General features: G+C 42.8%; 2 protein-coding genes across 8 annotated transcripts in view; one reads left to right on the forward strand and one right to left on the reverse strand.

The window, feature by feature from the left end:
• JMJD1C (jumonji domain containing 1C) overlaps nucleotides 1-2,072 on the forward strand; it is a 154,451-nt gene extending 152,379 nt beyond the window's left edge. For 5 of the 7 annotated variants that reach the window (XM_082764768.1, XM_082764771.1, XM_082764767.1 and 2 more), the window contains one exon: nucleotides 86-1,466. In XM_082764768.1, coding sequence (XP_082620894.1) covers nucleotides 86-175 — 90 coding nt within the window. In that variant the 3' untranslated portion in view covers nucleotides 176-1,466. Of the gene's footprint in view, nucleotides 1-85 lie in introns of all 7 variants that reach the window. The other 2 variants (XM_082764766.1, XM_082764770.1) reach the window with 2 other exon arrangements.
• Nucleotides 2,073-8,687: 6,615 nt separating this feature from the next.
• Nucleotides 8,688-22,571, reverse strand: NRBF2 (nuclear receptor binding factor 2). The gene is made up of 4 exons (XM_082764292.1): nucleotides 22,426-22,571; nucleotides 12,581-12,665; nucleotides 10,950-10,990; nucleotides 8,688-10,244 (listed from the first exon to the last, which is right to left on the reverse strand). The coding sequence occupies exons 1-4, from the start codon at nucleotides 22,477-22,479 to the stop codon at nucleotides 9,528-9,530; spliced, it is 897 nt and encodes a 298-aa protein (XP_082620418.1). The 5' UTR covers nucleotides 22,480-22,571; the 3' UTR covers nucleotides 8,688-9,527.
• Nucleotides 22,572-27,940: the final 5,369 nt, after the last annotated feature.

Genomic DNA, 27,940 nt, shown 5'->3' on the forward strand with positions numbered 1-27,940 from the left:
CATCCATTAAGCTTAGTCCTAACTGTAGTTACTTTTCGGAGTTCCTTAGGAGTAAGCCTTACTAAAATGTCTGATGTTCTTGCAGGTTAAAAATATCTTGTATCATGCAGTTAAAGAAATGGTGAGAGCGCTGAAGATTCATGAAAGTGAAATGGAAGATATGGAAGAGAACTAAGCGCTCTCTGCTTTTTTGTGTTAACATCAAATGGAGGTTATTTTTTTTCTAATATATGAACAGTATGCACACTAATTTAAGCTTCACAAACCATCAGTGCCAAGAAAATATAGTCATCGTATTTACTTGCTAATGACACTGCAACGGTAGAGCTTCATATCACAGCCACTGTGATTACGTGTTAGACTTGCAAACAATGAAGCAGCGTTCTGCTGTCCTGTATTATAATGTACATGAAGTTTGTGAAATGTCAAAGATTTAAGATGATGTATTTATTTTTGGAAAAAAACACAAAATTCTATGCTATATTGTTGATCAAATGTAAATGTGACTTGTACAGTTTGCTAAAATAATTCAGATATTTTTCACTACATTGAGACAGTTACTGTGAGAGTAGGACACAAACACCAGCTATTGCCTGCATTTGGGATCTTGCTGAGTCCGCACAGCAGTCATGTCATAATCTGAAAATTACTGCCAAATAATTGTAAACTTTGTAAAATATAAAGTATATAAAGTAGATATTAAATACAGACACTTCAGTATTTTATTGAAGCTATTCAGTGTACAATTAAACGTTTTCAAAAGGTGTAATTTATTTAAAAATTGTCTCATTTTGGTAAAATTTATGTGAACTTTTAAAGCTAAATATTAAACTTAATATGCTATGTAAATATATACATATATACATTCAATGATGTATTTTTTTAAAACATTGGCTTGCTTTAATTTGTTAAAAGTGCAAGTGTTACACATGCTTTGTACATTGAAGTTGAAAGGGGTTTTACATTTTCCATTAAAAGAACTTTATCAAATGTTGTCTCGTTGTGTTTGTTTTTCATGTTGGTGGCATATTTGTGACAGCCCGAGTCGTTCATTCACAGTAATTGCCAGTGCATCTCTGCTTCGATGTCGTTTATTGTAACGCTTGAAATGTTCTGCCGTGGTTGATGTGCGCCGTTCTGCCCTCTCTGGGTTTGAAACAAAACTGCGAAGGGAAGTGCTGGAGCACAGTTCAAATGGCTGAGCCAAAAAGAGCCTCGCTCAGAATAAAACAATTTAAACATTGCTTATGTTCTGTCTTTAATAATCCAACACGTATTTTGGGTGAAGGGGGAAAGGGATTTCTACAGGAAAAAAAATAGCATCTTGGCTTTTTGCAGCTCAAGTAATAGAGCAAAATAATGACATTAAAAACAAAACAAAACAACAACAGTCTGCTTTTATTTAATAACAATAAATTTTGTTAGGCAGTTGAGCAGCATTCCGGCTCTTCGGGGTTTGTCTGAAGAGCTAAATTGTACATAAACTTTTTAAATTATTCAAACTATCCAAATGTTTCATTTCTGTACTGTTAGATGCAGCCGTTAGGTAGCTTGTTTGGCCATAAAGGGACAGGAAGTATCCCACTTACTGCTCTGTGGGTGACAGTCTGATAGATTAAAAAAAAAAAAAAAAAAAGTAGTTGCATATGAGGGTGACGAAGTCTGATAGATAAAAATAAAAGTAGTCTTGTGAGTTTTCTTAAGAGACAGCCTTAAGACAGTACCTTAAGAGAAACAAAGGTGATTTGGGGCTCCAAAAGTTTGTTATTGAATGGGTTTTAATTCATTTGAAGTTGCAATGTTGGGGTTAACGTTACTGTGCTTGGCAGCTGATTCTCAAATTCATACCCAGTTAAATGCAGCAAATGAACTTAAGCTGTGTATAGCACAGAACCAGACTGCTGCACTTCCTTTAAAGTTTAGAATGTGTAAATGAGTGAATTTTAATCTCAAGTATAAGTGTTTCTTCTCTGAGTTGCGGTGCAGTACGTGAAACATCTGTGCAATGTCTTGAGGTCACCGAAACGTGCATTCCTGCTGCAGAGCGGCAGGTCAGATTCTCTTCCCCCCGCTTCTTTTTCCCCACACAAAGCGCAGTTGTTAGGGCACGGTCCATGGGCTGTCATCACAGCTCGCTCTTTGTGCTGGGCTCCTCTTTGTAGCGGAGCTGAATGGAATCGAGCTGTTTCTCCAGCTCCTGACAGAAAGCAGTTACTGTGTCTGTCCTGGCTTCCTGCTCCACCTCTTAATCGCACCCAGGTGCTTTGCTGTCCCGAACTGCTCAGCGCAGAGCACCCGAGTGCTTCTGGAGGCCTGAGCTTTCGCCCTGTGGGGAGCCCCTGTGGGACTTGGGCAGCAGGGGAGCCGTCCCCACCTGGGGCTCCTAGGCTGAAGATGTAAATTCTTACCTCAGATGGGATCTGAGTGAGCAGCTGAACAGAGGCTAATGGTTACTTCCATGTGTGGCTATTAAAGTTCTTTGTGGCCACCTGTTCCTCTCCCACCTTTGCTGGTGAATCTGTAAGTATATGGCAAAGACATTATACTGCGAAAACATGGTTGAAATGGGTGGAGAAGCAGTGAGAATCCTCCTAAAGAAAAGGCAGGGAGATGGACAGGTTTGAAAATAAAAATCTCATTTTGGAGAGAGGCTGAACTGATGGGATCAAGCTTCATGGCATGTTGCACAGCCACTGGGGTAAGTAGACCTTTGCTGCTTTCTTAGCAAAGATAAGTTGATAAGATTAAAAAAGTAGTTTTAACTGCGTAAATAGGATTTCTTGTAGAGTCACTGTAGAGTTTAACTGTCTACTTGATTTGCTTAGTAGAGTTGATGTGAAGTAAATTGATGGGTGGTCATGCCAGAAATAGTTTGAAAGACATGGAGAATGGGTATATCCAATGGTTTGCAGTGCATAAAAACCACCTGATGCATTTTGCAAATCAGTTTCTGAATTGACTTTGTGCTGCACGTGGAGATGTCTATGAACTGCCCGCAACAGCGACAGTGTTTCCCCAGTAACTAATGGGAGGGGAAGAAGCCAGGAGCGAGTGAACAAGGTAAACGTGAAACAAAGAGCACAACGGGGAGCGCTGTAAAGCGCCTCTGCCATCAACTCAAAGAGACTGTGAGTCACAAGCTGTGTGCATTAGCAGACCAGAAGAACTGTTAAAGGTAATGGCTACTCCCAGTACCAGTAAAAGAGGCCAAAATTCTGTTATCTTAAATACTTGGTTTCCCAAACTTAGTTTATTCAGTGTCCTAACGTTTCTGGCTCCTTCACAATGAAGTTAAGCTCCTATACAGGAAATCAGTGCAGGAAGCAGAGTTAGCATTACGGCCGGTACAAAGTGAGATTGTCATAGCTGATGTCTGAGACTGAAAGTGTCTGTGTGTGTGTAAGGCGTTGTTTGCAGATTAGCTTCTTCCTCTTGACCATTTCTGTGTTCTCTGAGGCTGCACCGGTGGGCATGTTCTTCTCATCTTCCTTTCCCAAAAACTTTTCAGGTTTTCTGGTCTGAACAGTTCTAATGTTGCCAGAAGTACTCAAAGATAACAGCTGCAGCTGTTTGCAGGAACACTGTCAACTTCTAGAACAAGAACACGAAGTACTATGTTGTCTTTTTACCACCTTCCTATTCAGAACAAGCTCTCTTGATCTACTTTGCTCTCCATGAAACTTCCTTACTCTTTCTTTTTCTTCTTCCCTATCCTGTGAAAGTTCACATCTCAAACTCATCTAAACTGCAACTCCTCCTCTCCACGTACACCCTCCTTGACTCGCCCCTTTCCAGCTCCTCGTTGCCATCCCGGGCAGAGCCATACATTAAATGGGCGCACTTCCTATTGTAACTGCAGAGGTCACAAGCAAAGAGTAAGCAATCAGCGAAGAACAAAGCAGGGCAGCTATGACCTGAACTATTTTGGCACGGATGGATGTCTGTGTACGTTTCAGCTCAAACAGAAGTTGCTGGATTACTGGAATCGCTGGCGGTGTAATGGCCCTGTTACACGTCAAACAATACGGGGTTGTAACAATCTGATTTGAAAATCTGTTTACTCTTGCAGCTTGACGGAAATTGCTCAGATCTGTGTGTGTAAACCAAACCTCCATCTGATCAGCGCTACGTTCTCATGCTCTGTGACCTTCTCGGTAGGTGGTAATTTTGTTCGTACCCTCTCCCGTGACATCCTGTGAAGCCCTCTCCTGCTCTCACAACTGACAGCCGTCTCCGCCCAGCGCCCTAACTGGGAATTTCCCTTCCTTCCTCCTTCCACAGCCACCGTGCCCCGTTCTGCTGCTTTCCCGTGCAGGATGTTTGTGCTCTCCCCCACATCCGCACTGGATACGCTGCCTCTCCCCGTTGAGACTCTCACACTCAGGCTTTGCTACGCTTTCTCGTCCTAGCCCCCCCAGTTCTGCCTCAAAGACCATCAGCTTTCCACTCTGCTCCCGCTTCCCACCTTTTGACTTGCTCTTTGTTCGCAGGAGTGCCAGTTGTCCTTCTCTGTCTTTTTGTTCCCATGATGCGTGTGCCCCCGGAGGCCAGGGGAGCACGCAGTGGCGTGGGGGCTGCTCTGATGCAGCGTACGTGGCCACATCCTTTTCTTTCCATCTCAGCAGGGCGACCTAGGAAACTCTGACCAAGGGGCAAATGATTTGTAGCATTAGACGTGCACACAACCTAACCTCTGTACTTTTTTCATTTGTTTTTCTAGGTTTTGAAAAGGAAGTTACCATCTATATATAGCTAGTAGGAAAATGTTGCCTCAGAGCAAATTGAAGATAAGTTTTACCTGACGCGTTGTCTGCAAACAGTTGCTTTTTAAACATGGACCTTTCTAAAACTAAATGGTAGATGGGATTTTTGTTGTTACGCATCAAAGTGAACATTCCTGGTACCTTCCAGCCATACCATACACTGTATTCTTGACACAGATGCCCGTTGCTTTTTCCAGTCCCAGGGCATGTGGTTTTATCATAGTTCTGTGCTTCCTTAGTGGAATTAAAGAGGAGGCTTTAGTAGCTCTAAGGCAGGAAATCCTGTATTTTTACAGCTCTAAGGATTTTATGTTGTTTGATCTCAATAATACCTTAACTCCTGCAACAAATAGTCCGGGGGAACATTTCAAATGATTACAGGAGAAAAAGTCTGTGTAAGTTTAGGTTACTTCTGGATTGTAAAACAAACATGGGAGAGAAAGGAGGTGTGGGAAACGATGGCTGTAGCTCTGAGCCTTTGGAAAGCAATGATTTTTTGTATACAGTTAAACTTCACATTGCATTCAGGCAGAAAGTTTTGGTAAGCATTGTCTGGCTTTACCTGACTTGTGGTAGCACATTACCGCTCTGGTTACTTTTAGACATTTTACTGTTTGTTTTCTGCAGTATTTTTAGTCTTACAAATAAGGGATTTTGTCATCTATTTTTCTTGCCTGTTTTCATTTTCATATCTTTAAAGAACTCTCCTTCAACATGTTTTTCTCTTAAAACAGGGAGGATAGATGTGAAATAAATCTGGGTTTATTCCAAGCTGTGACTGGAAGAGATGTTGTATTTATATGGCTGCCACTAGTTTTCTAGATGACTCATGTCAGGTATGGGTTTCTGATAGGGCAGTCCCTGTCACTCACTGAAAACAGGTCAAAAGGAATTGCAGATGGGTGAAGAGCTGCTGTTGACATGAGAGTAGGAAGGAGTTCACGGCCAGAGAGTTCCTGAAAATGAAAACGCTCTCGAGAGGAAGAGGTCACAAGATCCAATTTTCCCTTTATGTAAGTCTGAAATGTAAAACCCAACACTTCCATATTTTGGTTTTAGCTGTCATTTTAAGTATCAACTGGTGGCGCAGTCTGCAGATTTTATTCCCAGGAGGCTCCGCATTGCTTCCCAGCTGCCTTTCTTTGGTTTCCTGTTCTGTGGGGATACAGTCAGAGACCAGGTAATTACAATTTCTTTTTCGCAAAGCATATGTTGGCTATATTCAACAGGGATAATATTTCTGTGTTCCAAGACAAGAGAGGTTTCTGTGGTAAAGCAAAGTCTATGAATAGAAGTCAGTGTCTGGACACGTTAAAATTGGTTCTTGGTGAGACACTTTGAAATAATGGACTGCAGCATCTTTTGTTATGTCCTATAAAACAATGCAGATCCGATTTAAAGCCCATGGGAACCCTGCCACTTCCTGCGAGAGGCTTTGGTTGCAGCGTGTGCCCACTTTGTTGCTGCTGCTACAGTGCATGACAATTGCTTTGCTTACTTTCTGTACAGTATTCACATACTGCATCTTTTCGTCATTCTTGAAGGACCTGGGGAATAAGCAAGAATGGGGAATGGTAATAGCAAGGAAAAGAGCCTGTAAGACACAAGCGGGGTCTCTGTGTCTTACTAGGAGCCGAGCAAGGCGCCGCGCGGCCACCAGGTGGCAGTCGGTGGCAACAAAACGCCCAGCAGGCGGAGCGGCGCCCACAAGCAGGGGCTGGAGGAGAGCGAACATCTGCAGCTGAGCGGTGGCTCCTCCAAGCACAGCTCTCCAAACCCCATCTTTTGGTGGAGTGGTAGGAAAAGACAGCTGTCCTGGGAGGAAGGCGTGTAAACAGCAATGCAAACTAACCCAGCGGCGCAGGGAACGAAAATTGGGTGCTGCTCTTTGTCATTTCACAGTGCAGCCCAAACAAGCTGAAAGGCGGTCATTATTTCAAACAGTTCCAAATTGTTGGGGAATAAACTAGTTGCTGATAGACCTTGAAGAGAATTTCCTTGGATATATCACCATGTATCCTTAAAACTTGTTCTCTCATAGTATTCTCCATATGACTTATCATTATTTAAATGGGCCATGTGACTGCTTCGCTCTAAACACATATTGAAACATTCCTTTCTTAGAAAAGTTGACATTCTGTCTTATTCCATACACTTGGCTTTTTGCCCAGAATTTAAAGCACTTCGTAAAAAGTCATTATTCATGGCTTCTCAGCTGTAAGCTGTTTTTTACAAACGTCCCACGGTGCCAGGAGGGATGATCCCATCTGCTCCCACATCTCTCTCCTGGCAGGCTTTGTGGCTGGCTGACCACAGCGCTGCGTGGAAGGGAGGGAGGAAGAGTCTGGCAGTGCCTGGGAGGGCTCTTTCATCACCAGGAGCACATCAACTTCTTTGCTAGGCCATGGTCTGACTCTTGAGTGGTATCACCTGCTCCACTAGGCTGGGCTGTGCACTGTACAAGACATAGCCTTCCCCATGGCTCGTGTAATGCTAGCAGTACTTTAACCCACAGTGTAGGAGCTCCTATCCCATTAAAGAGAACATTACGTTCACTCTTGTTTCTGCACCACTGACGGGACTAGTGTTAAACCACGCTGCCTTAAGTTTGTTTTCAGCAGCGTTCCTGCGTTCAGTGGGCAGACTGCAAGAACAGAGTAAACAAATGGTTGAATTGCAAGAGAGAAAAGTTTCAACATCGCTTTCGAAGTGGCAGCATAGAGTTTGCCTCTGCTTGGTGATATTCCTCCAGAGAAGTAGCTTCCTTCTTCAGATCTGGTGTTTTGTTTACGCAGCAAAAGGGAAAAGCTTCATAGGAAGGGACAAACAGAACTTTTGTGGCTAAAAGAACCAGAGGTGGCACCTGCTATTCCCCTGCCCCGTTTAGACTCCTGATTCTTTGGCAGAGGTAGGTAGCCAGGCTTGAACTTGCTTCCTTTTCTCCTAGAGCTGCTGTTTGCAGAGACAGCTGCCACGTCTGTGTGCAGCTAACAGCCCTGGCAGTGACCTGAGAGAGATGCTTAAATAATTTGATTTCCTTCCCGTGAGCACATGCCATTTTCTTTGCATTACTTACAAGAACAGGAACACTGCTCTCCTGACTTATCACCTGCAGCAGCCAGCCAGGCAGATGACAGAGAATGTAACTCGCACTTCAGTGAGAGCAGCAGGCTGGGGCTGACCTGGAACAGGCTACCTCACCACAGCTGTGCCGTGGGACCATCTGCTAAACTGCTCCAACAGGAAAAAAAAACTTTTTACCCCCCTGGAAAGACTCGTTTCCTGCTACAATTCAGCACAAGGGACCTCCTCTAATGAACTCATCTTACCTTTGCTTCCATAGCTTTTTCTAGCCTGCAGTCCCTACTTCCCTTCAAGCAAGCACAGGAGACAGACCAGGCATACAGAGGCATGGGGAGAATTTGCACAGCAGTGAGGTGTCCTTGCTGTACTTCCAGGCTATTCTGGAAAAAAAAAAGGACCCTTAGAAAGAGCAAGCTTACCTTGTAACACTCAAGAATGACTTGGAATGGGGTAGCTTGCAACACTCAACACTTTCCATTAATCAGCAACAGCCAGAGCTAACTCGTGCCCCCAGGACACACCACCACCCTCAGGCCTGCGGCAGGAAAGCCTGGGTTCGGCGCAGAAACCAACAGCCCACATGTGTGTGCACAGCTCTCGCAGCACGACTCCTTCATCCTTCAGCCCAGGGGAGCCTCTCTCTGGGCAAACGCACGGTGCTGCTTCCCCTGAGACTTCACCTCTCTCCAGGTATTTAAGCAAGCCATTAGCAAAGTCACTTTATGTACGCGCAAGGCCCTCTGAATTCATCCTAGTCATCAGTGTCTGCTGACGGCTGAACACAGAACTTGAGGTGAGTGTTGTGTACTAACACCATTAGAATAAATCTAAATTTGTTCGTACAGATTTAACACGCGCTTAGTGTCAAAACACCTTGGATTTTATTTTCATATCCTTTTTGAATCAGGTTAAGCTGTAAACAATTTCTTGTTCAATCAAATACTGCCAGCTAGAATTACTTCCATTCATGCATCGCTGAAAACAAAAAGGGTATTTTGCCTTAAGTATAGATTTTTTTTTAAACAATGTCACTTTATACAGAAACCAATAGCTAGATTTGATGCACCCTGATTAGTTATGTAAACAGATAACCAAAAAAAACCTCATCAACAGAACTAATAAGTTGGTTCCTTCATAGAATGGAAATTTAAATCTCTCCTGATTTGAGGTTAACTTAGCCAGGAGTATAGTGTGTGGCACATAAATCCATCTAGGAGGTGTACAAATTGCACTGTATCTGAATTAACAAAGTTATGCATAATGAAATGCACAGTTTAAATTCATGCTAGAAAGCATTTTTCAATATGAAGTGGCAGCCAACTGGCAACCATAACAGTTAGGTTCTGCACCATCATTTATGGCATTATAGGTAACTATTACATATAGCATACTTTAAACCCCTGAAGGATTGTGTTACATGAAACATTCTCCAGGCAGTCATTTGGTTTGAAACATTGGGAGAAAGACTAAAGAGCTTGCCATCTTATACCGATTATGGTACCTTTAAGTTTTATGAAGTAGATCAGATATGATGTGTATTTCACAGTAACAAAGTTGCTTAATGCCTTTTCTCCAACAGTAGGATTGTGTTAGATGTTTCTGCCCTCAGGTTATCATTGTCCTGGTGGTTTTCCCTTTTCTTAGTTTAGGTAACTACATTGAGCACTTTTTTCCTGGTTTTTAACTATTCATCAGTCCTTTCAGTATATCTTCAGAGAGTTCCAGCAGAGGGAGTTCAGGGGATGGGATGTCCAGGGGGGGAAGGTTGGGTATTGGAATGTCCTTTGCCTTCCCCGCAGTTGTTGCAAACTTTTGCCAAGTTGCAGCTGAAGAAGTACTTTCCGAGTGTTGCTGCAGGCTCCACAACTCTGACTTCTCTACAAAGTCAGCATCGACATCCAACTCCTTCTCTACTGGAGATTTTTGGAGTCTAGCTCTTTCTGCTTTTAGCTGCTTATTCTCTCTCCTTAATCTCTCGTTTTCAGCTGCAAGAAATTCTACATGCCGTTTCAAATCTGCAATTTTGGTTGCCTGCTCTTCTATTATTGTTTTGTCGTCTTTAGGAGCTTTGCTGCCAATGCACGCTTCCACTGGCTCCTTTTTTTTCTGAAGCAGAAATAATAGCGTATCCGGGTCCCTGTCAAAGACACCCTGAATGTCGTGTAGATGTTTCTCTGTGGAAGGGCTGTATTTCTGAGTAACAGGAACCAAGACATTCTGATCATCAGATTCTTCAGCAGGTGGCTTAAAAGAAGTCTGAAGGTGTGCAGCTGCTTCTCTGTCAGCGTTCTGCTGGGCTTTCAGCTTTTCCTCCCTCTTTGCCCTTTTCCACCTCTCCTGGATGAGCAGTAACTGTTTCATGTGACTATCCCTTTGTAATTCCAGTGATAGCTGAGCCTGAGTAAAAACAAGATTAAACAATTTAACTGGTGATCCTTAATCCACCTGAATATTCATGCAAGTAAAGTTACATGCCTGTAAATATTTACATAAACAGCATCATAGCATGCCCCAGGGAGAGAAGGAGCCTTTGTTATTCAGACAGTAAATCCAACCAGAAGTGCTTTCTGCTTGTGCAATGCAAGAGATTTGGATATATCACCCAAATTTAATACAACTGCTGATATTGTTCAGGAGTTAACATTTAGTCTTTTTTGTGTGTGTAAATCACTAGCCAGACAGTGATAGTACCCCTGAGCAGATGCACAAGAAGTTTAACTGATCTGTAACCAACATTAAGAAAGAACAGATTCATTTGGCACACTGTAGATGAAATACTCGGCTCCTGTGTCTCAGCAAAATGGCCTAACTGCTTCAGAGCAAAAGTTACCCATGAAATTAGTTTTATCACCTACTTGAAGGCACCTTACAGGCTAGAAACCATTGCCAGGGAACCCCTGGATGGGTTAGTAGCTCTCCCATCCCTGCTCCACGTAAATTTGCAAAAACTCTCAAGGCAGACTAGCATCTCTGCACTTCCAAACCTCCCAGTGTAGATGCTGTGGATCTCAGAAAACAATGTGGAGTACAAGAGGGATACGATCAGTGAGGGCACAACAGATACACAACAGAGTTCTGGTGTCCACTACACTTGGGTCTTACCTGCTCTGACTGGGTCAGCTTCATAGCTTCTGTAAGGTATGCTGCAGAAGAGAAAATTGATAAATGTGTTAGGCAAGGTTATAAGACTTGAATGTTTCCTTAAAAGTTAAAAAAAAAAAGCTTCAGGCTGTTCATATTCTGAATTCCCACACAAAAGAAGTAGTCAAAATGCAAAGTATTTACCAAACTACAGAGGCTGGAAACACCTGCTGTTTCTCAAAAATCAGAAAAAAAATGACTGTAAGATCATGTAGTCTATGCTACACCCTTGCCATGGCATCCTGCTGGCTGAGACTGCTAACCATTTGTTTTTCAGAGCAGGTCGGGAGCTTAGTGTCATGGCAGCCATTTCCAGAAAGTTGCAGAACAACAACTTTTCCCACGAAGGGGAGAAACACAGATAAGGACTGGACTCTTAATATACATGCATTTTAAAACAAAATGTGGTAAGTAAAATCCTCTCTCTCATGATGCACCTGTGTTATTAAGTCATGTTTTAATTATATTCTTGGTTAGGAGGTACAGTCTGTAGTTCTCCATTTTTTTCATTAACTTCCCCTTCAGACCAAAAAATGTGCTGGCTTAGAGGCAGAGCAGCACTTTGGACTTTGACCGTATCTTGCTAGTGCTGAAAATGACAAGATATAAGAAATTCTTAACCAAATTCAGGTTGTAAGATAATGACACAGAATCGTCAACTGAAGAAAAACAATAAACATTCAATACCTTATTTGGTTTTGCTTTGGTGTAGGAAATGAAGGAAACCAAAAAGAAAAGTCTGTATATCAGGATATGTGCTATCCCTCATTGCTCTTCCTACTCATAAATACCAATTTTCAGTTTCTCATTCTATGGGGTTTTCTGGTATTTATGAACGGGAAGCAAGAATGCCTGGTATCTAGGCTACGATCTTCAGAGTAGCCACTTATTTTTTCTACACACAAGCCCTGTCACTGGAAATGTCCTACTTATTGCACCAATTAAGAGTTCCTCTTTCTTCTTCTGCCAAGCAGTTGCCACACCGTCAGCCAGCTGAGGGACTCCACCACAAATAATTACGCATGACTGGTTAAATGAACAGGTAGCTGCACAAAGTCTCGCTTCGGAGAGGCTGTCAGTCACCGCATCAAGGCCTGGGATGTGCTCTGCTGTCCTGCTTTGCTTCTAGGGAAGCCGAGCTCATTACTTGCTATTAGCTGTCTTGACTTACACGTTAGGAAGGGGAAGTAAATAAACTTCTGTCATAGAAAGCTCGCATATTTGCTTTATCAATAGAAAGCACATTACTTCAGCCATGAAAGAAGCGAAGAAAAAAGGAAGTGTAAGGCAAAACCAGCTTACAGTAGGTCCCCAACTGCACTTTGTACACGACACAAGGTGTTGGCTTCAACTTGAATCAAGAACTGCCTTAGCAGTGATAACCACCCCCGGCAAAATCAACTTTGGAAATGTCTGACTTCAGCTGCTCGTATCTGAGAAAATGTTTCTACAAAGATTGTTGATCTTGACTGAAAAACAAATTCACATGCGAAGAATAAAAAGAATATTTTGCAAGTAACGAGATGCTCCCATGAAACATGCAAATCCAGAAACTGATTTTAAAAACTGGAATGTGAGAAATTTCTACTCACCAGCAGCTTTTTTGTGACAAGAAATTGCTTCTTCATATTTCCCTGCTGCCAACAAGCGGTCTGCTTTTCTGCTCTGCTGGTGAGCCTTAAAATTAAAAAGAGCGTTGCATCAGTGAGGGTTAACCAACAAATAGATCAGTTTTTAAAGTAATTGGTATATCTAGAAGTCTTAAACTGATTCCAGTTCTCAGGCCTTTATGCTCAGATCTCCCAGTCCCTTCTGAAATGTATAATTTGGTTTCTTTTTTTTAATACTGCCTTACAAGGATCTGTACTGTACAGGTAGGAGCTGAAGTTCGTTAATGCAGCAAAGATGGTGTGTACACAGTAAAAGCCTTTGGAAGCTCTCCTCCAAAAGTACATCCTCTCCTTCATAGGCAGCCGTTCACTGTAGCTGTGTAAAAAGACCAATAGGCCACAGAAACTACAAAGAGCTGAAAGTGTTTAGGACCAATTTAGGCAGCAGAATGCAAGATGTTTGAACTACAGAGCTGAAAATGAGATGTTACAGCTTATCCCTGTTCTGCCATTTTCTGCTGCCCCATCCCCAGCAAGCTTTGCTTCTCAGTCGAAGGAAGTGCAAAAGACCTTGGTTGTTTGCAGCTTACATCAGTTCATGGAAGCAGTACAGCCATAGCTGAAGGTATCAAAGTCACGTCCTTGCTGTACAACAGTTAATTCTCTACCAGCATTTGTAAGCTACTAATGCAAACCACCAGGGTAGCCTAGTGTTGCTGAAAGCAAGCAATTGGCGCAAGTATTTGCATATGCTTAGTGAGAAAGAATATTGCATAATGAGCACTGCAGCATTCATGAAAGCGAATCCTTTTGTCGTTACTGTAAGATAGGAACTTTGTGGCCCTTTCTCCAGGAGAAGCTTTGTGATATGAATGGCTACAAGCACCCAGCCGGCACAGCTGTCAGTAACGCGCAGGATGCACGGCTGCTTCACTCCATGCTGAGTGTGAAGAAAATAGATGTTAAGTACCAGGCACCAGCTCTGTGAAACAACACGAGACAGTTAAGAAACCAAAGCGTTTGTCTGATTCTACATTTTTTAAGACTGTAGTCTCTCAAGACAGCCTTTACCAAATCCATACTGAGGAAACTTAAAGGGGCAACGGAACTGAAGGCCTGCAGACCGCCTCTCTAATTCCATCTCTGCCCCGTAGAGATTCTCTATTCCCTCTTTTCACCCAAACAAAGGCATAAAACACATCAGGCTTTAGACATATGGAGCATGTAAGTCACAGACTCCCTTGAAGCATATTCCAGGAGCAATATAAAAATGACAGCATTTGTCCGTATCCCAAGAAGTGAGAACAACTGGTTCCTAACAGGAATTACACTTTTCTCTGCTCCTGCAATTTTGGTAGAAACATCAAAGGTAAAATAATCCAAACAAGACAGTGACGTGATTGTATCAAGTCTAACATGATCCTTGCACTAATATCCATTTTAAAAAGAAAAGTTTCAAAATGCAGATCAATTTCTTTGTCACTTTTGTCCTCCAAATTGACTTAACACCTAAATTGTTACAGTAAGTTCAATTTTCTACCAGAATTTTAGCAGCTCTGACACCACAGAAGAGAGTGACTTCTGCAGAAAACACTCTTTTGGGAAACAACTGTTCTTAAGCAATCCCTAGCAGCTATATCACTGCATTTAGACATTCAGCTTTTCTAAAACTGATTTTCTATGCTAATATGGTGAGTATTTAAAAAAAACAAAAACACAAACAAACACCAAAAACCCCCTTGATTCTCCACAACAAATACTTCAGTCGCATTCCTCTTCCTCATCTTCATTCAATCCTCATAGCACTGCCAGCACTCATTTCTTCTGCCCCGAGGTTAAATAATCTCAGCAGATGAAGTGTTTTTCTATTGGAAAATCATCTATTTTATGGTCGTTTTCTATGGACTCCTACAAATGACATATGCCAGAAAGAGAAGCTTATTTCCCCTGGGTAAGAACAAATGAGTAACAGCTCATATAGAGCCAACTCCTCGGTTACTCATGGCAGGTCATTCAGTTACAAATTAGCTATGTCATGCACATAAAAACACCTGAGCTAGCTCCTTGCAAAACATTTTTTTTTCAATAAATTGTTATTGGTACAGCTTCTTCTGCAAACTGCACAGGTGGGTCTAAAAGAACTGGCAAAAGGAAACAGCTAGAGACAAAAGACTGAAGAAAGCAAGCCAAAAAGCCAAGGGACTGGTTCTATTTGTTAGTTTCCACATACAAAAACGGATTGTTTTCAAAGGTTATTTTCATATGTTTTAAACAATTGGGGCACGGTCATATTCAAATCACTTAAGCACATGCAGATCATTTGAGGACAGTGAGTTGTTATTTGGTGTGGCAATTAAATTATTTTCATTTTCAATTAGCTCCCAGTGAAGTTCAAGGGAGTCTGAAGAAACTGGGCTAGACCATGAATAAACAATTTAGAAAAAACAAAAAACAAAAACAAAAAAACAACAACAAAAAACACAGATCAGAGATGCTAGCAAAAAGAAATGAGGATTCTTTGACTGCAAGGTCAAAATACTTTTCCTGCTGTTACATCAAAATATCTAGATGTCAGGACATCTCGTCCTGCTGCAGAGCACCAGCTTTCCCTGGCAGGAACAGGATCCAAGGAAAACCAGTGAGAAAGCTAGGTGTTCTCAGCTAGTCATGGGGGAAAGAAATCCCTCATTTTGGATGTTTTCCTGCCAGTTTGACAAGGAAAAATTTGTTAGTTATTCCACCTTGCAAATGCTCGTTCCAGTTTGTTGACTGTGCAAGGACCAAGGAATTTCTCCCATTTTCATGGCAGAACATTCAAAAGCAGCAGTCTGAAGAAAGTTGTGGTGCTGTTTCCTAGCAGCAAGTGATGAATCCGCAACAGAAGCACTTGCTTAATACGCCACATATCATGGGTAAGCTTCTACATCTTGTCTAGTCTGCTGGTTTATTCTTAGCACTCGGTTCCACTCAGACACAGCATCCAACCATTGTTAGCAAAGCTATTTTGAACTCAGTGGTCTGTATCCCGTTATAAAACTGGCAATGGAAGAATGGGCCCTGTATCATACAGTGAGAAAAACGGCTCTCGAGTCTCTCCCCGGTCTGATGTCATGCTAAAGGAAGGTGTTTACACCAAAGATACTGAAGCCGCTCTGCTGGTCCCTAACAGATTCAACAGGACTGCTTTGATGTTGGTACTGCTGCTGTGATGACTGCAGAAACAGCTGCTGCACAACCGCAGTGGGTTTACATATCTGATTTCTCCTTCCTCTCCCAGTTGCAGTGTTGGAAATATATGTAGGATGTGGTGTAAGAATAATTATAATTTCTTAACAAGCTATGGATTTGGAGGGGGGAAGCAGTTCGGCAACTACTTCCAGATGTCCCTCCCCATCCAGACGAGCAGGAATTCCCAGTAGGCAAATGGACAGGTGTAACAACTTGACTCTCCTAAGAGGAAACAGGTGTGAATGACAGATGACCAAGCTAAAAAGCTTCCTCGAGTTACTCCAAAATATTTGGTTCTAAAGGGATCGGTGTGTGCCTTACTGAGTCACTGCAAGCCCCCAGATGAACTGCAGGAGCAGGTAAGGCAGACAGCTTTCCTCACTTCCCGGCTGTGGGTGAGATGCTGAGGGATGTTTGTATGTCAGTACTGATGTTCCCGAGCAGTGCTCCCCTTTGACTCTCCACCCAGCTAACCCAAACTACTGCCTAGGTAACCTCTGAGCAACAGAATCAAAGAATAATCGAATCCCCCTCTAAAGCAGCAGTGTAGGTATTTCTTTGCTTAAAGCTTTCCTTAGCATCCCTAAAATTAATACTTCTTTCCAATCCAAACTAGACAATGGTGCACCTGCAGGCCATCTGAAACATAGTCACGAGGCCTGCTTGCCAGATTGGGCACTACTCTCAAACTTCAAAAAGACACAAACACACTAACTCTTTCTAGGGAAGATGAACCACTAGGACTTAAAGGATTACCACCAAAGGATCCTAGCTTAGGCTGAGGGTACAGAAGGAGGCTGTTTTCCAGTGTGATTCCACTTGATTGCTAGCTCTTACAGCGCTGAGAGTAACAGTACAAAAGCATGGTCTGTCCTGCAGTACTTCTAAAGGGTAGAGATAGTGCTACTCACTTTCAAACAGGGAAGTCCACCACCCTCTCCTCAGAGCAGTAATGCGCAACAGTCCTCATGTAGTTGAAATAGTATCGTATGTGTTTTGTTGCCCTTTCTTCTCAGAAGGGGAGCTGTTCTGCACTGGACAAAGTCTTGCATAAACTGTTAACCTTGCAGCCTTCTCCCTTAATTTTAAGGGGCTCTTTAGCAACTGACATATTGTAATATGATTATGAATTGCAGGTTACAGTGGTTTACTTAATACAAAGTTACACAGGCAGGAAAACCCAGCTACAGAAGTAAAGGGGCGTGAGCAAATGGGACTGCAAAGAAAGTTATGTGCAATATAACAGTCTGTAAATGCTTCGAGTTGCAACCAAAGTTTGCCACTAATACCATCTATTCTATGCTATGAACTGTGGATACTAGTCATCTTTGCCAGAAAGGATCAATACCTATGCTCGCTTAATGCTGAAAGCAACAACAAAGGTATTTTTCTGAGAGATGAGGGATCTGTCCAGTGGTTTTGTTTCCTTACGGGTACAGGGCTGTCTTTCTAAGAATGTACTTAGGGGAAAGGAAGGATCAGAAAATGCACCTTGTTACTGCTTCAGTATTGTACCAGCGTGCTGAGTATCTTCCATGTGGAACTGCACAGCAGCAGGTCATGAAGGCTGGGATGAGGTGGTGCCTCATCGCTTCCTCCACGCACACACAAGTGTCTTTCAAACCCATTTTCACCTGGAACCAGTGAACTTGGAAATGTTTATCATGACTCTTCTGTTTTATTTTTTTTTTTATGTAGATGGCTATAGTTTCTTCTTGGACAGTCAGGTCAAGTTTTACACTAGTGTTCTCTCTTTATTCCATTCCACTCCTCGATACACACACACACACACAAACAAGTCAGAAAATGCTTGTATTTCCAGGCAGTTACACTAAAAGCAAAAATAACTTGAAAAATCTTGTCCTATAACTTATGCTAAACAATGGGAACAGATTTGCCACTAAACCTAAAGAAAGGGCAACATGTAGCTTTATCAACAGAAGCAAGCCCTCTTAAAAGTACTCCTCATATGCTTTGGAGAAAGACAGAGTTGACTAAAGGAGAAACAAACAATGGCACAGCCCATTGTGAATGCTCAACCAATACCACTAGCCGCATGCTAGCTCAATTTTTTATTTTAAAGCCTGTATTTAGCAAGGTTGACAGAACTGTGACTCAACTGTAAATTACCAGTTAGTGTGACTATAGAGCAAAATAAGTATGTGAAACTCATGAGAATGTACCCTCAACATTAAGAGGCTCCTCAGTCACTTTTTATTGAACTGTAAAGATGTTGGAGTTCAACTCCATTGTAAGCAGTAGTATTAGAGTTTAAATATATGGGCAGACACACAGCCAACTTTTTGTCATTTCGCCAACCAGCGTTAATTCACTGAATAGCCCTAATTGACTGTGTGTGTGTTTCCAACCTATCCCAAATCTAAGCTATAATAGATTGGTCTGAGTTCCTCACTGTGTAAATGCAGTTAAAAGATCCGGCACGAAACCACCTTGCACACAGTGCTCAGGCTAGGTGGTGCCTCCAAACCCCATGCAGGCACAGCTGCACTTCTTTCCCTGATCGCCTGCACCTTCAGTAAGCTGTGGTACCCTTTTCCTTAATACATGCTCAGGTCAACCTCATTCTCTTCCTCTTGGTCCATTTAATATGATAAAAGCACTATATGCTTCAAGTTGGTTTTCAAAGCTGTTTCACATCCTTACAGCTCCCAGCTGCTCTAGTAATGCTTTTCCCCTCCGGATAGTGCTGCAGCAGGTATATGCAGGTCTTGGTAACTGGAGGGTATAAGCTAAAGGAGAACGGTCCCACTGCCCTGGCAATAAAAGCAATCTGGGTTCCTGTTTGCACACTTACAGCCCTAAACTACACGGTTCAGATGACACAGCAACTGAGCTACCCTCACCAGGGACAACTGAACCAGCACCACAAGTGTTTAATGGTGAACAGGCCATCTGTGGGCAACAGCTTCCAAGAGGTGGGGCAGAAAGGCTTCAGCGAGTGCTTCAGCCTGCTGCTTCATTTTGGCCTTTCAGACTTGTGTTAAGCACGCTTACTCGGAGCTGAACCGTGTGGCTCAGTGATCCACATGTACCCTGCCTGTGATGCCAGCGTGACACAGCAGAAAGGAACTGCTGGTAGCTACCCAAACAGCACGGAGAGCAGGGAGGAAATGATGCTTCCTTCTGTCAGCCACCTGTAGCTTAGTCAGTTACGTTCCTGGCTGGGAGCTCCTCCAAGGTGTTAGACCTGCTACGCGGAATAGGCTCGTGTTGTGCCTGAGGAGGAATGACATGAACACGGTGTTGAATGACCTGAATACCACGTTGCTGGGCCTTTCCAAGGAGGCCAGTAGTGAGCAGGGTGTGCAGCTGAGCATCCCCGGCATCGCCTCAGTACCACCACTCACTTTTCTCAGATGTGCTGCTGCCTCTGTGGTTCACACGTTACACTGCCTTCACTGAAAAGATACCCACATATGTATCATGCGTAAAGGGAAAGCCAAGACAGTGCTGCTATTACCATGGTAAAAACAGACTTCGCTAGGCATGTCTATATGAGACTCTTCCACTTTCACTACCTAAAAGCTTGTTTCCTCTAGTCTGAGTTCAGAATTGAGTGTATCTGCCTTTCTGTCTTTCGTTTTACATAGAAAGAGCAAGCATAGCAGCTTTCAGGTTATGGTTTATTAAAAAAATAAAAACAGGATTCAGTGCGTGCTTCTATAGATGAACATGACTTTTCTTTTGTTTCCCCCCACCCAAAATAAGAGGTACAGGGTGGCATTAAATCTCAAACACATTGGTCCACATGGTGTCAGTCCTTTGGTCTCTGGTAAACTTTCACAGATGCCTTCTTTCCCCCTTCCCCCTCCCCACTCTTCCATATTGCATATTCTGCCTGCTATTTTCCCCTCACCTGGATGTGGTATTCACTTCAGTTACAAACCTTTTGTTAATGTAGACCACTGACTGGCAGTATATACATTGCTGTATGATTTTCATTCCGGCCACTAGTCTGTGCTTTCTAGTTTTCAGCAAAACTGCTTTTCAAGTTACCCTTATATTTCAAAAAACTTACAGAAATTAGCATTCACCAGATCTAGAACTTTATCTTACTATATGCCATAAGAAATGCTATGATCTTGTAGGAGAAATACAAGGTAGATAGATGCGGAATGGCTCCTTAGCATGTGTCTTACAGGAAAGCTGAATACCTACACAGTGGTATTAAACTGAAGTCCACAGAGTTACGAGGTTCTGGGTGCTGGGCTCCATTCAATAAACAAGTTTCCTGTTTAACTACTTGGGGCTGATAATATTTGCCTCATATTTTTACTGTGGTATTTCCAAGCTTCTGGTGGTCACCCGTGTGCTGCTATGCTTCTGAAGTATGGAAAATTCTTCAAAGGTGTCAGGCAGAAAACTGTTTTTTCTGTAACAGTTTTTAGATTTGTTACGGAATGCTGACGTGTCTTAATTTACAGCACTGAAAACCAGTGTTCAGCTGGACTAGATAACCGCTACACGGTTGCCTGCAGGTGCAGGGACTGCACTTAGCCTGTAGCAGTGTGAAGTTCCCTGGTGTAACCTAAATACTGTACTCACAGGACTGAGGAACCGGCTTCCCTGTTAGGAAAAGGATCAGGGCTTTAACCCATTCTTTTGCAGTTAGATGGCATTTGTCTGCAAAGCATACAGCACCCTGTGCAGGTAGGAGGAGGGCAGGAGTAGGAAAGAAGGAAGGAAGAGGGCAAGAAGAAGTGCCTAAATAAATGATCGGGTATCAAAGTTCCCCAAAACACTTTCCTAAGGTGCTAATAACTGGGATCACAACAGACTTGGGAAGAGTTGTCTCAAATTATTCCTAAATGAAGTATCGCTGGATACAACGGATACCTTGAGGACAGCTCAGTGGAAAATCAAATTGGCGGTTAGTACTGTAGCACAAGCCCTGGAAAGGTTAAGGGAATGAAAGGTGGGGTTAGACTGCATAATTATCTGTTAAACAACAGCAAACCATAAAAATAAGTTTAAAAAAAAGTCTATGAACTGAAGTCCAAACTCTAAGATGGGTACATTTCTCACCGAAGTTATTAGACTTGAGGGTCATCTATCAAAACTCAGTTAAATAAAACAAACATTAAAGTTGTAGATATTAAGAACAACCCTGGAAAGCAAATCAGTATTTGTCAAGTGCCACCTACAGAAGGAAATCAGCAAAATATGGAAACCAAAATTCAATTAAACTAAAGAAAAAGAAACATCTTGAGGCTTTAATTAAGGCCAGATACTTAATCCAAATTTCTTTAGATTTCTGTTCTCTGAAATATAGATAACGTAACTCAAGTCAGCAGAATGTGTGAGGTATGGCATGCCACCTGTAATTAGGAAAGCTAAGCAAATAGTGAAATACGTAACTGAAAGCCACTAACGTAAGTGATTAAGTGCAGTGGGTGTGCTACATGTTGACAGAAATGGAGACATTAGGACACTGCGAAACTACTAGGGATTTCTTGTCAATTCAGATCCCCAGGAAAATCAGGACAGTACCCCTGCTTCCAAGTATCCAAAACTAGATGTGAGCTTCAAAGGACAAAGTGAGCAGAATACAAGAATTATAGCAAGTTCTAATCAAAATTTTTAACTCTAGAGAAAGACATTTCACTAAAATTAGCAACCACCAATGCACTGAAAGAAGGAAAATATCTTGTACTTAAGACAAGAGTCATTGTTACCAGATAAATAAGCCTAACTGTTAGTGTACATGAGACCAATTAATAGCTTAGGATTTTTTTCCTCCCTCCTGTCCAAGTGGTTTGGCATCTCTGGAAAAAGTTATGCTTTTCTGGTCCACGTGAACTAGAAGAGATTTTGAGGAGAAGCAAGAGAAGTACATGACATTGAACATTATCAGGAACTTAAATGAATATTCTTACACTGGAGAATTGGCACCTCCCCTGAATGTTGTTACAAATATGAAATTCATCTGCAGAGAGGGACGGTGAATAGAAGAGCTTGGGGGAAAAGTAAGTTAGTTGATACAGCCTGAAGACAGCGAGTTTTTCCACATAAGATCCATGACTGCATTCTGCAGCAGTTTCAGGAAAAGTTTGAGTGTTTCAGGACACTTCTTAAAACAGAGCAGGGACGTACGTGCTGCCAACTTGGTCACTTTCTGTGCAGGACTATATAAAGCAACCTTTTCCTGTATCGTCCGTTATGTCAAAGTGCCTTGATCTTATTTTTAGCCTGGTGCTAGACAGGTGTGGTAATGGCACTCTACTGTTGTGGTCAAAGGATCATCTTTTCGGGCAGAGGCCAAGCTTTAGTCACGCACTTGTCACTCATACTCCCTAGTGCGTGGTCCCAGTAAAAAAAAAACAAAAACAAAACAAAAACAAAAAACAACACAAACCTGTTAATGGGTGATATATACACAAAGCTGATGCTTACAGCCACTTACCAGCGAATAGCAGGCACCAGGCTGGCTGAAATACCTGGCTGGCTCGCTGTGGGGGCAGGTGAGGGGCAGCTCTGCCCAGCCCAGCGCCTCAGAGCCGCCCGCCGCGGGCCCGCGTCCCCCGCCCGGCCTCCCTCAGCCTCAGCCCCGGCCCCGGCGCCGCTCGCCGCTCACTCACCAGGTTGAGCGGCCCCTCCATCACTTCCATGGACGGCGGGGGCTGCGGGCACATGGGCGCGGAGGCGGCCTGCTCGCCGCTCCCGGTGCCCCCGGCCCGGCCCGGCCCTGCCCGGCCCGGCCGCCGGCGCCGCTCCGCCCCCGGCCCCGCTCCGCCCGTCAGCGGCATCTCGCGACAGCGCGAGAGGCGGGAGGGGCCTCGCAACGGCCGCCCCAACCGCCACAACGGCCGCCCCAACGGCCGCCCCCGCTGTGAGGGGAGCTGTCAAGCACCACAAGGGTCATGTGGGGGGGAAAAAAATAAAAAGGGGACTAAAAATAAAAGGTAGAGGGGGGAGAGTGAGGCACCGAGGAAACAAGAGGTGAAAAAAAAGCGAATTAGCAGCAGGTAGAAGAAGTGCGTTGCTCCCTCTACCGAAAGGGTTGTGAGGCACTGGAACAGGCTGCCCAGGGAAGTGGTGGAGTCACCATCCCTGGAGGTCTTCAAAAGACGTTTAGATGTAGAGCTTAGGGATATGGTTTAGTGGGGACTGCTAGCGTTAGGTCAGAGGTTGGACTCGATGATCTTGAGGTCTCTTCCAACCTAGAAATTCTGTGTGATTCTTTGTGGGTGGGATCCGCAGACGTGGCTGGCATCTGTGGTCCCTGAGGGAGCTGCGTGGCCGCTGGGCTGGAGCTCGGAGCCGGGCCCCACACCATGGGGACTGGTGCTGCAGCACGGCGATGCCTGCAGGGAGCGTCCCCTACACGTACGTGGTTAGACGAGACGGGCTCTTCAGGAAGATACTTGGCTAGTTCCTGCTCTCATTTGCAAGAATTCATCCATCACTTGGTTTAATTATATATCACCAAGCCAGATCCTCTGTAGTTCAGAGTGGTTTTGACCTGGAGCCCTGTTCCTGAGTAGCAGATCGGTGGAGTAGGCCGGTAGCAGTCATCAAAGAGGTAGGGCAGCAGGAGAAAAAAGGCTACATGGTGCTTCACTGGTGGCGTTTGGACACACGAGATAATGCAGCTTAATTGCTTTTCTTGTACCAAACGCTCATGGTTCCCTTCTTCCTGTTAGCTCATGTCCACACGCAGACATGCATGCGCACGTACGCTCAGGAAGAGGTAACATTTATCCGTAGGAGTACAAATCCCATCTTGACCATCCCATTTGTTTGCTGTTCCTCTTTGTAACGACAAGCCCTTCCCTATCCTTACTCCCATGCCGCCTTGCCTTTTTCTCTCTCTTGCCAGTAGTGCTACAATAAGAAAAAGTCTGCCAAAGGTCTTTACATTTGAGCACGTGACTTGGTTGTTCGATTGTTAATGAAGTTGCACTCAGTTAATGTGTCACAGTCTACTGATTTTCTTATGTCTGCATGTGAGATCTACACACTTAGCTGGTTGATCGTCCTTTTCCATGCTGCATTAATCCAGCAGCAGATTTTGATGATCTTGCTAAATACTATGTAGGATGAGATTTTATATACACTGGCAGTTAAATTGCATACTGTCAAGCTGTTAGTTCTAGCCACTCTGTGAACTCTTTTTCTCATCTTTGCTGACTGAACAGCAGATTTTTTTGTTGTTGTTGTTGTTAAAATCTACCACTGATCTGTTTGTGTATATTTTTGAATTTTGCGTAAAAAGTTTGACTCATGACAGGTAGCTGCACGGCTGTTTTTTACTGCGTGCTCATCAGTTCTCCATAAATCATACCAATTTGCCAAAATAGATCATTAGGTCAAACACTTTCTTAGAAATAAAACAAACTAGTTCTGAGAAATGTTTTCCATTACTCCTGCTGCTGGCTCAGGAAAGACATTTTGATTTACTGGGTTTTAAGAGACAGTCGATGTCCATTTCAAGGAACATTATCTTTGGTGGAAAAACGGAGTAAAACGCTGAGCCAATTTACCAGTTGTGGAATGGGAGCTAAAGTAGTGGGGAAAATTCTGTCAACAGGATAAAGGTTTTAGGAGCCATATTGCTGAGGCAAGCCAGCATGTCACAGCGTGCCTGGTGTTCAGGTAGCCAGCAGTGGTCATTACTGTACTTCCAGTGAAGCAGGCAGTGACTGGAAGCCCCTCAGAGGACCCAGCAAGGCCTCTTCGCAGCTGGGGGCTGTTGGCAGAAGTGTAAATTGGGCATTTTCCTTGACATCTGTGTTTGTTTTTTGGTTTTGTTCTCCTAGATATCTGTTGTGGTTTTAGGTCAAAAAAATGAAGGCAGATAATACAAAGAACCCTGACAAGTTTATTTTTTTAAATCTTATGTTTTAAAAGCTGCTAGTAATATGCAGTTTGCTTCAGAACCATCAATGTTGGTGTTTGCAATGCTGTATTAAATGTAATTAGTTCCTACTGCCTTTTTTTTTTTTTTTTTTTCTTTTTCCTGATGAATAGCTAGTACTTTTTGGCTCTGGCAAAATGAAAATATCTTTGTGCTCTCATCCTTTGAGAAGCATCATGTTGCCAGTTCCTGAAGCTACTGTGGAAGGCAAGTAAAGCCTTGACAATCATCTGTCTAATGTTAATTGTAATGGGAAATAGTTCTAATTATTACTAGTTCAAAATCTAAATTTGTATGGAAGTTCTCCTTAGCTCAGAGGATAGTCTTGAAACACTTCATAGATTTTTATCCAAAATTCCAAGATCCTGGACTACCGGATGTTTTATGCGCATTCCAGATTGTCTGTGCTAACCTGCTTTGCACCGGGCTGAAAATGGCTACCAGTCTTTGCCAGTATCTACAGAGTCGTTCTGAAAGATATGAAGTTGCCCTCCAGAGAAAACAGAACCACAGTAAGTAGTTTACTCCATTATCTGTAAACTCATCGATGAAAACAGGGTGATTATTTCTTTTCATTACCATCTTTTCTGTGTTTTGCATGTTTTGCTCCTCCCTGGAGGCTGCCTGGGAATATCATGCTGACTGTATAAGTATAAATTAAATGTTTGTCTAAAAGAAGAACTATTAAAATGTGATTCTGGGCAGGATGTGCCTGTCAGCAGGAAGCTTCCTAAAATACCCTGTGTTTTAAGAGTGGAATTTTAGAGTAGGAGGGAAGTGTAGAATTGCTATTTACCTGTCTGATGCTGCTTTTGACACACATGATGAGCCAGCTTCATTTGACTGTCACCTCCTTAGGAGGCAGAATTCCTCAGCCCACACTTTGCTTAGCATTGACTACTTCTTTATTTACTCTTTGTGCCTTTGCATTTTATCTGGACTGTGCATTTTCAGTTAAGCTCCAGTTAAAGACAGGCTTCTCAGTCATGGCATTGTAGGAGGGCCCACAGAGCCTCCCACACAGTGCCTTCCTCAAAGGGAGATGGGGATGTCTCTTTCTTTGAAGAAGCACTTTTGAAACAAAAGGGATTCCCCTATGTCTCTGACAATTTATTTCCCACCACACATGCACAGAGCCATCGGACTGATGGACCTAATTCCATTTGTCAGGTTTCTCAGAACTACCAGATTTCAGGATCACCCCCTCGACATGGCGTGTCTCTTCAGGTTGCCTCTGGGGAATGCCTCTGAGGGGCTGTGGGCAAGGCACTGCATGAAGGAGGCCTTTGACAACTGTGGCTGAAGGAAACTCTTTCAGAGAGCTGGGAGATGTCTCTTTCAGAGAGTTAAATTTTGGAGAAGGTGTGAGCTAAATGAAAGCCTTTTCCTGCCACCTTTTCTCCTTCTTCTGTGTCTCTTTGTATTTTGGCTTTTCAAGGTCCTCAGTGACTTTTTCCCTCGTAGTTAAATGCAGTCAGAACCAAACCCCAAAAGAGCGAGCCATTAAAATGGGCAAAAAACTTGCAACTGGAGTGCCCAGACATGAGAAGTTTAATTTTCAGAAGAACTACAGCACAGCTTAGAAATCAGCAACCATAATTTGGCAATTTTCTTAGCCACCGGAGCAACTGAGAGAATTAGACACCTAGTCAGATTTGCCAGGAAGAAAGAACTGGTGAGTTAAAAAACAAGAACACAACCAAGACCATGTCTGAATAAATTTCCAGTCATCTGTACATAGACCATAAATTGAGAAAGATAAGAAAAGAAAAACTAAATTTTCATAATCCTGATTACATGCAGAGGATTGACCCAGATGCATGATTTTAGCTGTATTTATTATATTTAAACACAATGTATGCCTTCACATGTGTTTACTGAAAAGAGGAACCACAACCATTTAAATTAAATGCTTTTTTAAATATTACTGCTTAAAAAAGAAACTACTGAAATCCTGCATGCTAAGAAGTAATGTATATGACTGAGGTGCTCTAGAATTAATTAGGTCTCTTATTTTAGTTTTAGAATCAAGAAGATTTTTTCTCATTGCTTGCAGAATAAAATAGCTAAATCCTCTGCTTAGATCTGAAAGTAGTTTTGCCCACAGCAATCAAACTAATATTTTCTTTATAGCTCTTTCTCTCTGTAAGCTTTCTACTTATTTCATTAGGCTTTAGATCAGGTTCCAAGTAACTAATTATATTTATAGTGTGATTTCTTTGCTCAGTACAACTAATTTAGGTAAAGGAGTTGGTGGGAATGGTAAAAGGCTAAGTATTGTGCCGTTGCATCACTTTGTCCAGGTGCAAGATACCAAGAAAATTGTGTTTGTATTCATAAACCCTCAGTATTTAGCTGAGCAGAAACTCAGCTATTTTCTGTGTGGTGTGAGAGCATGATGATGAACAGTAACGACTCTTTCCTTTGTCTTGGCGAGGGCTGACAGATAGCAAAAGTAGATACCATATGCCAGTTGTTTGAAAGTGGGGATGAGGATTCAAGCTTGGGGATGTGAGGATGTCCATGTTTTTCACTCATGCTCCATTGCCCCAAGCTTTATTCCTAACATTTCATAACACATATCCCCTCCTACAGCTTTGCTGTAAAGCCACCACCCTCCCTTTCATCACTTTCCATTCCTTGCCACAAATCCCCTCTCACCTATAACCCATAGGCCTGCCCCTGTTTCCCCAGCTCAGATCTGCTGCTCTGTTTATCCCCATCTTTGAAAGTGCTAGTGCTGCCCCCCTGCTTTTGTTACTGCCTAACTAAATGCTGCTCCAGGCAGCTGAATAATGCTTTTCGCAGCTGACCCTATCCACAAAAATAAAAAAAACTCTTCAGCACTGCCTTCTGAGGTTAAAAATGCTGGACAAAAGTAAGTTGTTTATCCTTAAGCAAAATAAAGCTGCATTTTATTTATTTATTTTAAATCCAGTGAACATCACCCACTTTGACTTCTCAGAATCTTTCCAGTTCTGTTTTTCCTCTCTCAGGCTGAAATGTGAGGGAATAGGCCTGTTTCAAGTTGACTTTCTGACAAGAGGTCCGGTATTTGACACAACCCTGTAGACTACAATGCTTGATACAGCCCTGTAGACTGCAAGGCTATGTGAGATCTTTAAAAGCTGGACCTTGATGTTAATAGAGGGTTCTAGAGGAAGCCAGCAGTTTTTTGGAGGCCTGAACCATAACATCATGTTCTGGATCTAAACTTCACTGAGGACCTTGAATTA

The sequence above is a fragment of the Aythya marila genome (assembly GCF_965140915.1).
Source record: "Aythya marila genome assembly, chromosome: 7".
NCBI classification, from domain to species: Eukaryota; Metazoa; Chordata; class Aves; order Anseriformes; family Anatidae; genus Aythya; species Aythya marila.